We start from the raw sequence: 18,943 nt of genomic DNA on the forward strand, positions 1-18,943 counted from the left end.
CCTCCTTCCTGTTTTTTGGTTTGTTTGTTTTTTAATTTATCTGAACTCTCTCAGGTTATTCCTTTTCTCCCTCTGATCACTCTGGCAGCTGATCTGGATATCAGACAAATTGGTTCTCTGAAAGCCAGCTAGCCTTCCCTTATAAGCCCTAATTCAGAATAGTTGCTATTTTCACTTTATTCTCATTGAACCTTTAGAACAGGACTGTTTTATGAATTTAACAAAAGAAAATATAAGAGCAATTTATGTCATTAATTGCATCAGTCTTTTTAGGGAAATATTGTAAGTATGAAGCATCAAAGACTTTTCTGAAAGTAATTGGAATGTTTCACAGGTTTGATTGAACTTACTTGGCCCTAGGGAGATTCTTAATGGGTGATTAACAAATGTATTTCAGTTTGCTTTTCCTCCGTTACCTAAAATTACTCTAGCTAGGAGTGTAATAGAGTTTTTCATTCAGGGAACCTCAAAGAGCTTTAACGGTCTCATTCAATTCTAGAGTTATTAACAATAACATAGTATATTTCCTTTTTAAAAATCACTTGTGTACTTGACATTTTTGTAGAAAAACCTACAGTGGAAGAGTTTGATTCTAAAAACCTGTGTTTCAATCTCAGAAAGCACAGTTAAACAGCCAAAATAATTAAAAATAATCTGATTTCTTTACAAACTAAGAAGATTCTAAATGTCAGGCTCATGCAGTTATTGAATGCCCCATGTTCTCTTGTCCACTTTGCTGTCTGAGGCCAGTCACTGTCTCCCGGTCCGGAGCAGCTCTTCCTTTGTTCCCTTCAACATATCATGTCTTGTGCAATTGTGACTAAGCCTCTAAGAAATGTTTGCTGTTTTTATGCCTGGTGCTGGGTCATCTGAGTTCAGCAGGGTGGCAGTTTAGCAAGGAAGATGGACATGAACGTGGAGACAGCAAGGACAAAATGGAAGCCAGGAGGATGCGCTGGAACCTGTATTAGTTTCTCACTGCTTCCAGCTTTGCTGGTTCCGGTGGCCTCAGGAGAAGGCAGTGAATTTACCAGGGAGCTAATATGCACCTGGCCTAGGGGTATGGGACACTATCCTTCTGTGGCACTGACATAAAAATCCCCTCTGTGCCAAACCGCGTTCTTTCTCTTTGGATCAGAACCACTTCCCAAGAAGGGCCCAGGATTCTTCTCTTTCTTTCTGATCTCCTACTTGTCAGTAACACTCCGACCGACTGGGATGGCTGGGGGGACTTGGGGAGCTACAGGCACTCCTGTCCTGTGAACCAGGTCAGCCAGCAGAGCAGGGACAGCCTGTGTGTGCTGTCGGTGCCCTGCGGCCCCTGCCCGACATTCTGAGCCTCAAGATACCCGCGGCTGCTTCTACACACTGTTTCCCAATCCCATGCAAAATGTTCTGTGGTCCATGACAAGAACAATGCAGGAAAGAGAATTTTGGAAAATTTAGCTCTAGCATAGCTATGTGGATGCAATATAAACCTAGCGTAGTGATGGGAGGCAGGGACTTCATGGAAAAACACAGGATAGTTGACACTTCTTTCTGCACTCAAGACATTAGCATGTTGTTAGTTCAGATGGAGTAAGGAGGTGCATTTACATTTTAAACACAGTGTATTAGAATGGCAACAGGTAATTATTCAATGTAAGTGCATAACAATCTGAGCTGCATGTTAAAAACAACACTTTTGATCCATCCATTATTTATACACAATCTGGCAAAGGTGGGCCTGAGCCTTTTCTCCTGAGTCTTGCTTTCAACTAACTATGATTCCGTAAAAACTGTCAATACAGCCCGGCCCGTGTGGCTCACTGGTTGAGCGTCGACCTTTGAATCATGGGGTCACAGTTCAATTCCAGGTCAGGACACATGCCAGGGTTGAGGGGGAGGGGGTCTATCCCCAGTTGGGGGTGTGCAGGAGGCAGCGGATCAATGATTCTCTTTCATCATCGATGTTTGTTTCTCTCTCCACCTTTCTCCCTGAAATCAATAAACATATACTTTTTTAAAAAACTGTCAATACATTACCATGTAAAACAATCACGTTATTATTGTTAATAAATATGCTATTAAGCATGTTATTGTTTACCATGTTAATACATGATCTTGCAAAACCTTCTGATAAAAGTTTTACATGACCGAAACTTATCATTTACAGCCAAGTTATTGCTCATTAGACATCTCAACAGCTGGATAAGATTTTTTCTTTAAAAATATGCATGAATTAAAGATTTTGCAAACTTAGCACCAAAGAAATTTTTTCAACCATTATTCAGAAAGTAATTCAATTAAAATCAACAAAATAGATTACAAAGAAGACAAAAATGATAAAAACTGTAATCTCCTGGTGAAGATATGAATTGGAACCATTGATTGAAATTGTTTCCATATTACTGACATTTGTAATCTAGAAGCCTTAAACTTCAGTATATTCAATTCAATGTATAAATCATTATAGAATTCCATTTGACAAATTAGATGTTAAAATGGTTCAAAAACAAACATATAGTAAGTATGAAGGTTGTTAATATGTTTATCCAGTGACTTTTAAATATTCCGTATTTTGGGCAATATTCTTAATCTCTTAAATATTCATTAAACTGATTTTAATGGAGAAAAGTAATAAAACCATTTTGCAGCGATTTCATCAATGTGAATGAAATGTAATACGTTATAAAGCGCAAGTGACTCCAGCATCTTCGGCATGCGAACAGGCTCTCACACCCCACTGTCGGATTTTACAGTCCTCGATAGATGATTCTCTCCCAAAGCAAAATACTTCATTCAGCCATATTGGACCAGTACCTACAGAAATCAGATACAATTGCATTATTAGGAAGTATAGTTTAGTTTTTATATTTGAATGGAACAAAGCCATTTATCTACTCACTAATTTAACAGAATGTGTTGATCATTTGAATCTGTGCTCTTTATTAGGATTCAAAAATCAATCCCCTGTCCCAGAAAACTTTATATTTTGTCAATGTGTAAAATACTAAAATCCAAAGTGTAAGATCTGTAATAAAGGTACACAGTTCTACAAAGTCACAGATTAAAGCATTTAGCATATTATTTTTATTTTTAAAAATAAGGAAAGAAATAAGATTCAGTAGTAATGGGTATATGCAATGACCTGACAATTCAAGTGTATGGGTATGGGGTAGACCTGGATCATGAGGTATCCTGGAGTTCTTAGCCTCTAGTATTTTAGTTTACATGGACTGGTTTCCCAAATACATTAACTATTTTTAATTAACCTAAAACCACTACAACTAGCAGAGGTCTTACAAACTGTCCTGTAAGAAGACCATGGGCTATTTTATTATTATTATTGATTAAGGTATTATATATATGTCAGTATCCCTCCCATACCAACCCCCCCAACTCCCCCGTTCATAACCCTCTGGTGTCTGTGTCCATGGTTTAGGCTTATATGCATGCATACTAGTCCTTTGGTTGATCTCTTCCCCTTACCCCCACCCTCCCCTACCTTCCTCTGAGGTTTGACGGTCTGATCGATGTTTCTCTGTCTCTGGATCTGTTTTTGTTCATCAGTTTATGTTGTTCATTATTTTCCATAAATGAGTGAGATCATGTGATATTTACCCTTCTCTGACTGACTTATTTTGCTTAACATAATGCTCTGCAGTTCCATCCATGCTGTTGCAAATGGTAGGAGTTCCTTCCTTTTTACAGCAGCTTAGTATTCCATTGTGTAGATGTACCACTGTTTTTTAATCCACTCATCTACTGATGGGCAATTAGGCTGTTTCCAAATCTTAGCTATGGTGAATTGTGCTGCTATGAACATAGGGGTGCATATATCCTTTCTGATTGGTGTTTCTAGTTTCTTGGGATGTATTCCTAGAAGTGGGATCACTGGGCCAAATGGGAGTTCCATTTTTAGTTTTTTGAGGAAACGCCATACTGTTCACCACAGTGGCTGCACCAGTCTGCATTCTTTGCAAGGGCAGGCAAATAACAAGAAAATGGCAAAGCTCACACCCTTTTCTGATTCTTCCTCAGCCACATTAGAAGGAAAAGCAATGGCTGTCAGCAGTAGGCTGCCTTGAAGATATTTATCTAAATAAACACACTTAACTGCCACTTTTAAGATAAGGATGTTATTTTAATCATGAAGAAGAAAACTGCTTTTTTGAAAGGAATTCATTGCAAGAAAAGATAACTTTAAAAAAGAAGGTTTTTAAATGTTTTCTAAAAATTTTCTAAGTGTTTCATTTATTAAAGTTCTCCTTTCTTTTAGGCTTACGACATCTAGAAACAGAACCTTTGAAAACGTCCAAATGAATGATTTCATTGGGTTTTGTTAAACATACAACATGGCAAACCTCCTAATGAATTTTCAAGAACATTTCATGCCATCAGGAAACTGTTGATTTAGCAGCTAAATTTCAGCAAGCACCTTTGCAAAACTGGTGGAGGGCTTTTTCATTCGGATCAATATGTTAAAAGGTCCTCTTTCAGTCACAAGAGCTATATGAAATGTACTTAGAAATACTAAATTCAACTTGCAAACAGATCTTTGGGTCACTATAAAACAGAGTTAAATAATCCTTGTTTTTCAGAGGCATATGTAAAGCACATACAATGACATTACTCTTCCTAATTTTTCAAATATTCTGTTAGCTTCATAAATTAATAATATGTGCATGATTATTAATGTGTATAATATATAGTCATATGAATAAAAGAATATAATATAAGAATAAATTAGCAGATATTGGGAATTTTGTAATCACAATGTAGATAAAATTTGACCCAATCTTAAAAAGTGGCTAGAGGTTTCCATGCATAAAATAGAAGTCATTCCATATAGTGGGGACAGCATGACCATGCTGGAGGTATTAGGATAGTGAGTAGTCAGTCTCCTGGCATCCAAACACAAAGTATATTAATGAGGAAGAAGGAAGGCTGATAGGAAGCCGGGACCACACCATAAAATATTTTGAATTTTATACTGAGTCACAACAAGAAATGACATAATCAGAACTACATTTTAGAATTGTGCCTAGCAGAAATGTGCAAGTTAAATTGAAGAGTCTATAAGTTAATAGGATGTTGATGTAGACATTTTCTGTGATGACTCATGTTTTTATTTACTTGTTGAATTAGACAAGAAATTTTGATTTCCACATGTAAAATAAATTGGTACAATTGCTTAATTTTTGTATAATTTGTGCCTTCACTAGAAAGATCCAAATATAAGACAAAATTATATTTTGGTTTACATTACCAAGGGAACTAGGAACATTTAATATAACAGAAATTAAATCATTAGGATTCAAACAATCTATTGGAAAAGCAAAGGCTATCCTGGACTGGTCAATTGTAAGAGGAGGACCTGGAGAGCTCATGTGAGCTTGAAATGTTCATATCGGGATTGTCTGTTTTTAGAAACCACAGTAGAGGAATCCATGAATGTTAGAATACCATTCTGGGGTCATAATAATGAATATATCAGCCCACTCTTTGAAGAATTTACAATGTAGGCAGAAACACTCAAAGTACTTTTGATCTGTTATATCATTGAATCTTCAAATAACCTTAAAAAGTTAAGTGCTTCCATATGCCATTTTACTGGAGAGGAAAGTAAAAATCGGAGACAATAAGGTCATGAAGCTAATGCATGGTGGAGCATTCCCCTGCATCTGCCTAGAGCCAGGTTTCAATCAGTGATTTACTGCAATGCTCTGCATTATTCATTGGGTGGTTCAGCAGATGTTTTGAGCATCTACACGAGTGAACAAAATCAAAATCCATTTTCTCTTGCACTGACTTCCTAGGGAGGAACTCTGCTTTAGGCAAATGGAGCAACTGAGCTCACACACGTAATTAGTGGCAGAGCTGACCCTTGCATCTAGAACTAACTCTGACCCCACTAATATGAAAAGCAGATTGTGCTATCGGGTAATCTGGTCTTTTCTATGTGGAAAAGACTCAGACACAGTGAACATACTAAGCCTTTTCACATATGATTTAAAAAATTTACTCTTCTAATAATCTTGTAAAATAATGGCAATTATCTCCATTTCATGGGTAGATAAACAGACTCAGAAAGGATGTTTGGCCTTCTCCAGGAGAACAGAGCCAGCAATAGAACATAATGCCCTTTTATAGCTTGGTGATATTTATTGACTACATAGGAGCCCAAATAAGAGTTATAAAAGTAATGTTCAAAGATTTGTCATTTTATTTTTATATTAATATATTCAGGACTATTGAGCCTAAGGGAAAATTTCACTTAATACACATTTCCCATATCCTTCCAAATTGGTTTCTGCATTAAAAATTAATGCTAAGGTGGCATAAAATTAATACAATTTTATCTTTATCTGAACCTCAAAGATAAAAGAGCAAATTTGTTTTTATTTCCTCAGGTAATAACTGTTATTCGAGGATTTTGTTGCTGCTGGTGTGATTTTTATTTTTTGCCTCCAAACTATTCTTTCTTCTTAGTGGGAACTTATGCAAAATTGATGAGTATGTTTTAGATGTTTTCATTCTCTAATCCTATCTATCATCTATCTATCTGCCTATCTGTCATCTACCTAATCATCTACACAGCTTCAATTCCTTTAACATTTTGTGGCTGTGTCGGGACAGAATGGCTTGGTGTTCCAAAAGCAGACATACTGAAGGCGCTGTCCATGGCTTCTGGGGGTTCATGAGCTTGGTTTGTGATGATTGAGAGCATGTTTGACAGACTCTGCCATTTTCCCTTCATCTCTTCTTTTAAAAGAATGCAGATAGTGTTGTTCTTTGAGGGACTCTGAGTTTATTTAATCTAATCATCACTAACCCAAAACTTTTATGGGGAAAAAGGGAATCAGATTTTATACATTAGCCAGATATATAGCAAAGTGATGAGATTTTTTGACTAGCTGCTGAGTTGATATCTGTGGAAGTAAAAACCACATGGTTAACATTCTCTGCATGAATGTGAATTAAATCCAGTTATGGCTGAGTGACATGGATTTGCATCCCTTTTAAGACTTATAGTAGAGAAGTACTTTGTCAACAGCCTCTCAAAGAAAATAATTGTGTTTTCAGATCAAAGTTGAAATGGAATGGGAATCAGAATAGAGAATGATGAAACAGACTAAAGTTCTGGATTCTAGCTTTGTGGTTTTAAAGAAGGCACTCATTTTCCCTACTTATTTATACATGCAAAATAAAGGGATATGGCTGAAGTACCTCTAAAATTTCATTTACCTCTTAAAATCTATGATTTTTAAGATTTTGAAGAAGCAAGCTCTTCCAACATGAAGTTCTTAAGCATAAATAACTTAGAACATTCTGTCTAGTGAAGAGACAGGTTATGACAATAATCTATAACACCCCCCCAAAAAAAATGCATCATAATAACTTGGGCAAATTTTGTGACAGCTTTACTTAACTTTCTCTGTGAAAAATTGGGGCTATAATATCTATTTTTCACAGGCACAATGTGCATTAAATGAGATCATGTAATCAGCACTTGCTAAACAATATTATTCCTACTTCATACTGTCTTTGTTACCATAGTAACAAAACAGATGTGCTAAGAACTCTATAGGCTCCATATCAGGTTCCATAAGATCCAACATGTAGGCATCTTGTAAAGCTGCCACTATGCAAGGTACAGTATGCAAGAATTTGAGCTCCTATCCATTGAGGTATTTTATTTATCTTTGATATTATTTTTACTCCCATTTACTGAAGCTTAATTCAGAGGTATAGTTATCTATATCTCTGATCTCCTTCAGTTTATTCTTGTATTTATTTTGAATTCCACTTAGAAATTTGATTATGAAACGGGAAAGGAGGGATGAATAGAATATGACATTTACTAGTATATCTAGAATTGTCTTTTGTTTCTGCTCTCAGGTTTGGGGCTTCAGCACAAACTTCTGTAAACCGAGGAGAAGAGGAGAGAGCTAGCTGCTCCTGGCCCAGCTTATGCTTCCTGCATCAGCACAGGGGCTCAGATGGGCTGGAACACATTCCAGGAGTACCACCATTGGCAAAGCTCATCCAGGCTTGCTGCAGGGAGACCACTGGGACAGGGATGGGAGAGCCTGCACAGGGAGAGAAGTGACTCATCCCCCCTTCCCTGTCCCATGCAGTGACAGGCAAAAGGCTTCTCAGTGCTTCCTTAAGTTAACCTTTTGGTCTACTGAGGGGGAGGAACAAAGAACATTCCACTTTAGCAAAAGAAACATCCAAATGGAGGAACCTATGTAAAGGAGCATGCTTTAAGCTTTATTCCTATCAGTCACTGTCCTTGCGGCTGAAAAACTAATTCTTCTTAAAGCTACAAGGTTTCTCTCTGGTAAGCCCGGTTTGCTATTTCAAAACGGAGAGAAAAAGACGAGAGAGAGAGAGAGAGAGAGAGAGAGAGAGAGAGAGAGAGAGAGAGAGAGAGAGAGAGAAGGGAGAAACTGCACGGAGAAAATGGTATTCTTTCTTTAATGGGGACTTATACAAAGAAAATAAATGCAAATGTTCTTTCTTCTTGTTTGAATTTTGGTATAATGAATATATACATAGAGTATTAATCTGATTATTCTTGCTTTACTAAGAAATTACAAATAATTCAAATTCTAATGCATCCTTTTCTCTCCCCAACCCTCCCACTCATATTTCTGTTTTCTGTCTCTATGCTGCATTCAAAATGGCTTTTCCTGCGCCTCCCCCTCCACCCCAGTTACACTGTAAATTTAAGGTGGCGTGGAAACGTAAGGGGGAGCGTAAGCAGCTTTACATAAAAAGGTTGTTTGCTGTGTCTAATCCCAAATCAGCTTACAAAGTAAGCCTGTTTCTTAAAACAAAACATACAATGAAGCAGGTCGTGAAATTTATTTCTCAGACTCCTTTTCTTCAGAACGAATAACCTGAGTTTTGTTACCTTTCGCAGCTCATCTTGCTTTGCGATTTTAAATTTCTCATCATCATTCATTCCTCACTCGTTTGGTACTGGATTCCACGCAGTGAGCAGAGACTAGAGCTGGGTCTCCTTGGGTGGAGAGGGGAGATTACCCTAGTTCCTCCCGAGTTCCTAGTACATTTAGTCACTCTCCTCTCTGTTCAGTACGAAGTCACATTCAATTCTGTGACCCTTGGAACATCACTCTGTCACTGTACCATGCAACACAGATCTGGCTCTCCTAACCTTCAGAGGATGGAAAGTAACCTGTTGATGGTGCTCTCTGCCTCTATTGTGCAATGCCACCAGGCAGGCTTTATACTGGACATGTTTTTGTTGTTGTTAATCCTGAGGATATTTTTCCCATTGATTTTTAGAAAGAGAAAGAGAAACATCAATTGGTTGCTTCCTGCGCCCCGACCAGGGCGAGGGATTAAGTCTGCAACAGAGGTGTATGCCCTTGACTGGAATTGAACCCAGGACCCTCCAGTCCACGGGCTCATGCTCTATCCACTGAGCGAAACCAGCTAGGGCTTGACACTTTTTATATGCCAGCTTTTTTAAGATTCAAAATAAATCTGGCTTGGTATTGTTATTATTATTCTCATTTTATTGAATTAAGATATTGAAATCTGAAACAAAAGTATCAGCACTAAAGTTTCAACTCAGCTCCTTCGTTATCAAATGCCTGTTCTTTCTGATTCATTTCAGCAGGTGCTTAAAAATGTAAACAGAAAACAAAATTCTGGCATGCCTTGCTGTTTTATCAATAAAACTCTAGTATAATGTATAGCATCACCGACTACCCTAATGCACAGCCTCAGTAAAAATGGATATTCATCTTAGAGAAGTGGCCAGTTATCTGAAGAAAATTGCCTCCATGTAGCCAAAGAAATAAATAAATAAACTAATTTCACATGAGACTAAACTCTATTGTTTCATTACTTATTTAAATATAAAATATTTTCTTGCCAGGATTCTATAATACTTTTTTTTTTCTTTTTTGCCAGTGCATTAGACCAGAACTCCCTCGAGATATAAGCGGGAATGAATAAAAGTTGTGGGACAAAGAATATTTTACTTGTGAGACTAGGCCTTAAGGTGAATGCAATGTTGAAACAGTGGCGATTTTACCATCTGGGATAAAAGAAATTGATAAATTGTACCACCAGGCTTGTTCCTTAGAGATACAAAGCTAAATGCAGAGTTGTCAACTCTTTGGATAATGTAAAGTGTAAGTCATCTTGATAAAAGCTATTTTAGAGTATTTTTCTCTTTTTGGGTTGAGCTATTCAGTTAGTCCACATTGATTGAATTACCTGGACAACTGGCAAACTATATTTCATTTTGTCAACAAAGACACATCCTAAGAATTCAGATCATCATCACATGCTGTTATTTCCAAAACTGACGAGTTTTTAGCCATCACCTACCAGGTGAGTAATCAGCATGGATGACAGCTGTATGCCTTCTATTAGAAATGAGCTGTCCACTTTATAGAATCTAAGTCACCTTATTAATTCACTTGTCCTGCTTTGCCAATCACTCTATTTTCCTCTATGTTAGTGCCCTGCAACTGACCAATTGAATCTAAATAAAATTTACATATTAAAGTTTATCTGAGAGCATATGTCACTTGATTTTAATGTCCCTTTCTCTTCATTTTTACTTTCTAGGAAAGGCCATTTTAAAAAATACTACACACAATTTTTCTTCCTATGCTATACGTTTCTATCTCTACTTGCTTCTACATATTAGAGAATGCCAATGCTTCATTTAAAAAAAAAATTTTAAATCTGTAATATTCTCAACAATGATAAATTTTTTTAAAAAAATACCTTGTCTGCCCAGCCAGTGTGGTTCAGTGGTTGAACATTGACCTATGAACCAGGAGATCAGGGTTAGATTCCTGGTCAGGGCACGTCCCTGGGTGTGGCTCCATCTACAGTAGGGGGCGTGCAGGAGGCAGCCTATCAATGATTTTCTCTCATCATAGATGTGTCTATCTCTCCCTGTCCCTTCCTCTATGAAATCAATAAAACATATTTTTTAAAAGATTACCTTGTCCAAAACTAGCTCCCTTGTGCACATTTAGAACACCGCGGAATCCCAGACTCCTGCAGATGACCAGTCCACTGCGCAGTTCCCAGTGGTCATCACAGACTGTGCCCCACTGGTCATCATGGAAAACCTCCACTCTGCCTTCATGAGGGCCACTACCGTCGACCAGTCGTACTGTCCGAGTTGGAGCTGTAACCAAAGTCAGCAGGGGTTAGTTACATATTAACAAGTTTCATAATGCTTTAAAAATCATTTTAGCACTTTTTATCAGTAAGGTCAACTATTGGAATATATTTTAAACTTTCTAGCATCACCCACTGAAGAGTTTAGTTACAAGCATGGCATTAGTCAAAGCTGAAGATTAGAAACCATTCTCTCTGTTTTAACATTTATGTAAGTTATGTATATGAGAACACTTCAAAGATTATATTTCAATGACTACAAACTCAACAGCTACAAGTTTTTAAATGTTATATAGATTTTGCATACTATTTAGAAAACTTTATAACAAAATGATTTATTATATTCTCGACACGCTAACACACAAATTGGAAAACACAATACAGTGACTTTCAATGATATAGGAGGTGGAGGAGAAGATATTTTATAATATCATAAGCACAAAAATAGATGGCCAAACATCCTATCTTCTAGTAAGAGATACAAGATAACTATAGTGGCATTTATTTAGAAACGAGAGGCCTGGTACATGAAATTTGTACACAGGGTGGGAGGGGTTGCCCCTCAGCCCAGCCTGAACCCTCTCCAATCTGGGACATCCCTCTCACAATCCAGAACTGCTGGCTGCCAACTGCTCGCCTGCCTGCCTGCCTGATTGCCCCTAACCTGCTTCTGCCTGCCAGCCTGATCATCCCCTAAACACTCCCCTGCCAGCCTGATCAACACCTAACTGCTCCCCAGCTGGCCTGATTGCCCCTAACTACCCTCCCCTGCTGGCCTGGTCACCCCCAACTGCCCTCCCCTGCAGGCCTGGTCAACCCTAACTGTCCTCCCCTGTAGGCGTGGTTGTCCCCAACTACCTTCCCCTGCTGACCCGGTAACCCCTAACTTCCCTCCCTTGCCAGCCTGGTTGCCCCTAACTGTCCTCCCCTGCAGGCCTGGTCCCCCCACAACTGCCCTCCCCTGCAGGCCTGGTTCCCCCCAACTGTCCTCCCCTGCAGGCCTGGTCCCCCCCAACTGCCCTCCTCTGCCGGCCTGGTCACCCCTAACTGCCCTCCCCTGCAGGCCTGATTGGCCACAACTGCTCTCCCCTTCTGGCCATCTTGTGGCAACCATCTTGTGTCCACATGGGGGCAGCCATCTTTGGCCACATGGGGGTGGTCATCTTATGTGTTGGAGTGATGGTCAATTTGCATATTACCTCTTTATTATATAGGATAGCAAAGATATTTCTTATTATACTAGTAAGGGTACTGGATTTTGTGTCCCAACATGTTTTTCTTTCTTTGAATGCGATACAAAGCAGACAATTTTTGAAAGGAGAGAATAAGCTCTCTGATCTCTTAAGGGTACTAATTCCATCATGAGGACCCTATCCTCATAATAGCATCTAAACCTAATTATCTCCTAAAAACTCCACCTCCAAATACCATCACAATGGTGTTTTTGGCTTCAACATATAAATTTAATAGGGAGAGGAGGATGAATGAACATAATTCAGTCCATAGCAGTATGCATTGGATTCACAGATGGCTGGCCCCACAGCAGAGTTTCTGATTCAGTAGGTCTTGAGTGGGACAAGTTCCCAGAGTATGCTGATGCTGTTATTCCTGGGACCATACTTTGAGAACCACTAACCTACAAGATCACATTATATATTTAAATGAGGAGACATGTTAATCAGACATACCTGCTGAAGTTCTTATAGAATCCTTTAGAATGTGTATTTATTCCAAATAGAATGGCTGCATATTTTTTCCAAATTCCCTATGCTTGTGTGATTTTGAAGGGGAGTAAGTCCTCTAATGAATTTTTTAGGGCTAAATATGTTTGGGATGTCTATGCCTATCTGTCAACTCAATATTTTTCAATTATAAATCAATTACAGAAGTGTGACCATATTTTGCCAATCTGTGATCATCTATGCACTAATACAGAGAAAAGTGGCAGGCCAACAGGCTCTTTCAACTACTCTGCTTTGCTGGTGGAGAAAAGTCCATTTTGCCATTCTGAATATCCACAATCAGCATTTTCTCTGTCAGACTGCAGGTCAGAATTTCCTCTGAATTTAGCCAGCTCATTATATGGATGTAAATAATGGCTATGGTTTCTTTGCTATCAAGCTAACATATTTAGTCAGACAGATTTTCTCCATTGGGGAATATTTACCTTATACCTAAAGATTTCAGAAAAGAGTAATGCTTGTTTGTTTTTCTGGGTAGCTGTCTTAATTCTCCTCTTAACTTTATCAATGTAGACTTTCTCCAGATTCAAATCAGATAAACACAGATAAACATTGACCATGTGTCCCTTTAATGACTCTTTGAATTAGTCATTATTTTGTAATTGGCTAAAAACAGAAACACAAACCAAAATGGAAATGATGATGCATGTAAGAACCACAGGATTTCCTATGATCCCAGGGGTAAGAATATATGTAGGCATCTAGAAAAGCTGGACTAACTCAAATCTGCTTAGTAATCTCTATCCAAGATTTACACAAAAGCCTCTCTGAAAATTGCTGCATTCTTTTCTTTTGTTGCAATATAGATATCTCTGTTTTCCAATCCACATGATAAAACATGTGTGTTCATAATGCCCGGGTTTCTATTTTATAGTCTTCTTCTCAGTGACAGTCCTAAATATCCAGGGAAGTCCTCCTCTGATTTTGTTTGAGTTAGATTGCCCATCTACGGTCTTAATAGCTTGGGCCAAAGACAGTGTCACTTGCATTTACATGGTATTTCTGGAGTGAGGGTCAGAGGCATTTCCTAGATGAAGGGAAGTTTTGAGCAAAGACAATAGCTCATTCCATAAAAGTCATTTTAATAATCTTTGTGTATTTATGAAATATTAATTATCCTACATGGTTAGCTCTGTGTTCTTTTTCACATCTGTGACTGTAGAGCATAACTGAAATTAAACTCCAGGAGGCAGGTTACTGGACACTTGTTCTGCCTCTGACACTGTTTGTTTATGGGTCTTATTGGAACATTTAACCTAAGACTAAGTTTTTCAGCTGCTAAAAAGGGAAAATGATATTTGCTCTTAAATGTATCTTCACATAACTTTTCTGTACCAGGCATTTTAATGGGTTCCTGGAAAAATTTGCATAATATACGAATCCTGCCTTCAAGATTTGTGCATTTTTGAGATCATTTTGAAAGTTAGAAGAAATAGTGCATTCTTTAAAATGGTATTACAAGTACAAAGTTTTTATATTTACAAGTTTTGAAAATTTTGAGGTTATCATTTTCTGGTGAAAGCACTGGAATAAATGTTATATGTGATATTAATCACCTTATTCATTAATTTTTCTTTTTTACTAATTCCCTGTTTAATGCTTATGCTCCTCAAAGGGGGGTTCTTAATCAACTCAGATAAGCTTCTGTACAGAGACAAAACCTACCCCATGGTTTCAGATGTAAGTTTATTTGACCTTTGTTATTTAAAAACATGTTTATCTATTATTTTGAGGAAAGTCTGCTATACCAGTGAAGAATAAATTATGGCCCATGGGCCAATTTCAGCCTGTTGTCTGTTATACTAATGAAGTTTTATTGGAATGCAGCCATACCCACTTGTATGTTGTTTAGGACTCCTTTCAGACTGAAACAGCAAGTTGAATAGCTGTGACAGAGACCTTCTGGCTTATTTGCTACCTGGCCCTTTATAAAAAAGCTTGGCAATCCCTCTTATAGTTAAAAACACAATAGACAAGGATTTCAGTAGGGATACTCCTGCCAAGTGATCTCTGAAATAACAAAGGTCGTGATTTATCTCTGCTTTCCTCTCTAATCGAACCCTTTGAGAACCTCTACACTCCTCACTCCTGCATTTTATTTTATTTTATAATATAACTAGAGGCTCGGTGCACAAAATTCGAACAGTGGTAAGGTCCTTAGGCCTGGCTGGTGATCAGGGTCGATTGAGGCCTTCTGGCTGCCAGCCAGGACCTCCCTTCCCCGCCTGCCAGCTGCCGGCAGGGGCCTTCCTTCATTCCGTGCCACCCCCTGGTGGTCAGTGCATGTCATAGCGAGTGATCGGTCTCCCGGTCGAACTCCCATGGGGATAATTTGCATATTAGGCTTTTATATATAGATTATTCAATGTGCCCAAATAAGCCTTACTCTCCTTAATTTCTGGAGCTTTGGTCCCTTTCTGGTATGTTCCTTCTATTCCCCCTCACCACCTCCCTGCACCTTCCCCTCCCCCACACACAAATCTCCCATTTCTTCACCCTCAATTCTCTCCCCCCCGCCCCAGTTTGGACAGGATTCCCACTTCCAACTCCCACAGCACAGCTGAACTATCAAAACACTGTAAACTAGTTTATTTTCTCCACTAGACAGAAATCCTTGCTGTTATCTTTTTAGCACCTGACAAAGTCTAGATTTTCACTTAGTAGTTACTTGATAAAGAGTTGTGATACGAATGAATGAATGAATGAATGAATGGTGAGCTCTTCTTGATATGCAAACTGCATTAACTGAATGAATTAAATTGGTAAATGCTTAAAATATCAAACAATAGAAGTAATAAAATTTAGTATTTTACAAGTCTCTAGAGGGAATATAGTCTCTATATGTAGAAGCAGTAAGGGAAATTGTGAAGGAAAAGATTGATTTAACTGAATTAATCATGAGTTTTTTTATGGAAAAAAACGACATGGCTGTCTACTGAAAGTCCCCAAGGCAGTAGGGTCTGGTGGGAATGTCTGATCAAAAGCCTTACGTACTCCAAAACCTGATTTTGTAGGGTTAGAGGATTTATCTCTTAGTGGCAGACTAATGTTAAACAGAATCTTGGGACTAAATGTCAATTCAATTTAGAAGGAGAAATGTGATTGCCTCAAAAACCGAAATATTTGTATCTGCTTGACAAGGCCATTTTCTCCCCGTGGGCAATCTTTATAGGAAGTCAAATTACAATAAGTGAATTCTTCATTTAATTAATTTATTAATTTACAATGAGACATAGCAGTGAGATTTTGCCTCTGGGACTGGACAGCAAGCTCTTTGGTTAACACATTTTTCTTCATATATGTTAATACATTCAATCAGGTGAGTTGATTTGACATTTATCTCTGCTCTGATTCATTGCAATTTAACTTTTTAAAGGCAATCTTATTATTCCTACTTCCTAGTTCTGGAGGGAAGAATGTAGTATGATAATTTCTAAAGTGTGTATAGAAAATAAAAACAATATATAAAATATTTATTTAAATAGTACATTCATATTTCTATGACCATATGATACCAAATAAAAATATGTAATAGGGCAGGTATTCTATTAAATGGTTTATAACTTAATCTGAGGAGATTACACCAAATATAATAAAAGTTAACAAGTTCAGAGGCTATTTTTATTTTTTTATTGCAGATTTATTTTTAAAGGGGGAAGTAAAACAGAAATATATTAAATATCTCAAAATAGAGAGATAGTTATACAGTAGATGGATAGTTTTTGAGACATTAAGCCCAATTATCAAAAAGATCGTATAGAATGGGGGGAAAGATGATAATATAATATTAAATGACTATATTAATATTTAAAATTTATTTCAATTATGCAAAATATCTGTATATATAAAAGCGCAGTGACTGGAACAACCAGTCACTATGATGCGTACTGTGGAGGCCAACAGGCGCGATCAGGGCGCCAATCGGCCCCTCCAATGGCCCCTGCCTCCAGCCGGCCCTGCCCCCGACCAGCCTCCCCACCCCGATTAGGTGGCGGGGCCGATTAATTCCTTTTCCAGCACCTCATTCAGATAATGACCTTAAAAAGAAAAATCAGTTCCCTTCCTGGGAAAAAATCAGTTCCTGCCCACGGCCTCTCCCCCCTGCTGGCCCCGCCCCCAGTTGCCCCCCCCTCCCGACCCTGATTGGGGGTGGGGCCGGCTGGACCCCACCTGTGCATGAATGTCATGCACCGGCCCTCTAGTTTACATATAAAAAGACTGGAAGAAAGTATCTAAGCATATTGACAGTAATTCTGGGACAGAAATTGAATATCTAATCTTTTCCTAATTGTATATAATATTATTTTAAAAACTAAGATTAATTTAATAACATAAGTAGTGACTGGATATTCATTCAAGCTTACTGTTGTAACAGGTCTATGACTCACAGCTGAAATTCATAAAATTGAGTAGAAAGAACAATGCCAAAATGATAGGTAATTCTATTTATGTAAGATAACGCACAACACAATACCATCTATTGTTTATGCATACTTACATATGCAGTAAATGTATGAAAACCTGAATGGAAAGAAACATATGAACTCCAAAATAATAGTTTATCTTGGAAAAGCAAGGGAGGCAGGCATAACTAGAGCTTCAACTATGTGAGTTAAAATTATATATCTTTAAAAACAAATACCTTCAGTTTGTGTGGTAAAATTTTAATATCTCTAAAACCAAGGTACATGACTATTTATTAGCTATTTGTTATGAATGCTCCTCCGTCTTTCCTTTATGTGTGAAATATATTTTATTTAAAGAAAACAACACATACACAGAGATGTTGATATCATACATGTTCCCTAAATAATTTATAAAAGAAGGTCTCTCCTCAAAAGTTAGGAAAAGGATATTATGGATCTGCTATTCTCCATTAGACAGACAACATTCTAATTTGAAAAGAGAAGTTGGTAAGAATGTGAACTCTGGGGCTTTTTGCATGTGTCTATCACTGCTGCTGGGTGAAGAACTGAGGTTAAAAACGACCTGATGAGTGGAATTCATTTTTAATTATGATATTGTTAACCTTGTGGTCCTTTTTATATAATTTGTTTAAATTGGGATTTAGAGTTAAATATATTACAATGGTAATTATTATATTTGAGCTCCAAATGTAACAGACATTTAAAACAATGGCTGCAGGTTGACCTGGCTGTTCTTGCAATATGGCAAGATTCCTCCAGGAAGGGAACTGATTTTTCTTTTTAAGGTCATTATCTGAATGAGGTGCTTAGCTATGAAAGCCACAACCCAGATAGCAGATGTTTGGAGAAACAAATTTCCCTGGAAAAGGAATTAATGCCGGACGTTGGGCATCATTTAACACTGGTGGTCTTGATCCTGCATCTAGAAGGGTTCTGGAATCTGGAGAAAGGGCTGTGCATAGATTAAGTAGGAATCCAGAGACAAAAGATAATTTTGAAAGGCATTGGGGGTCAGAGAAGCCTAGCTAAAGGAGCTAAGTTCTCCTTGTCTCAGTACCCCTTGCTTTTTATTAACACAATTTGTCCTAAGGCAAGGTGGAGATATACACTTCAAAGGGTAGTGTTTCTACAGAAGCATTGTCAGATTGGGGAATAGCCTATGGCTGTTCAGGTGTTCGGCCAGTAGGAGGCAATAACATGTGGATTAAGATGCCCTTAGCTGTCTGGCAGCAAACAATCATCCTTTTCAGGTTTGGGGAAATGCCTTTAGCCATTCCAGCAGGTGATAACATATGTGACTCAGCCCTTGTTAAGTCCCCAAGTTCCATCAACCTTTTGATGAAACTCTTGCAATTATGACATGCTGGAATTGGCTTCCGGCAAGGAATGTAACAGATTTTGAATCTGACTCTGGATGTTAAGAGAGACAAACATTCTGGAAATCCCAGGAAAGAATAAAGCGGAGAAACTAGGGCTGTGGTAACAAATGGTCACAGTTGTGCAGCTTAAAACAACAGAAATGCATTCTCTCACAGCTCTGGAGGCCAGAGTCTGAAATCATATCCTTCCTTGCCTTTTCCCAGCTTCTAGTGGCTTCTCGGCTTGCAA

The 18,943-nt window shown here is 38.0% G+C and overlaps 1 protein-coding gene across 2 annotated transcripts in view; it reads right to left on the reverse strand.

Annotated features, from left to right (window-relative positions):
• Window positions 1-2,543: 2,543 nt before the first annotated feature.
• Window positions 2,544-18,943, reverse strand: part of MSR1 (macrophage scavenger receptor 1) — a 73,405-nt gene continuing 57,005 nt past the window's right edge. For both annotated transcript variants that reach the window (XM_008146257.3, XM_054720324.1), the window contains 2 exons: window positions 10,985-11,173; window positions 2,544-2,802 (listed from right to left, as the gene is read on the reverse strand). In XM_008146257.3, coding sequence (XP_008144479.3) covers window positions 2,669-2,802; window positions 10,985-11,173 — 323 coding nt within the window. In that variant the 3' untranslated portion in view covers window positions 2,544-2,668. The remainder of the gene's footprint in view (window positions 2,803-10,984; window positions 11,174-18,943) is intronic.

Source organism: Eptesicus fuscus, chromosome 8, assembly GCF_027574615.1.
Source record: "Eptesicus fuscus isolate TK198812 chromosome 8, DD_ASM_mEF_20220401, whole genome shotgun sequence".
Lineage (NCBI taxonomy): Eukaryota > Metazoa > Chordata > Mammalia > Chiroptera > Vespertilionidae > Eptesicus > Eptesicus fuscus.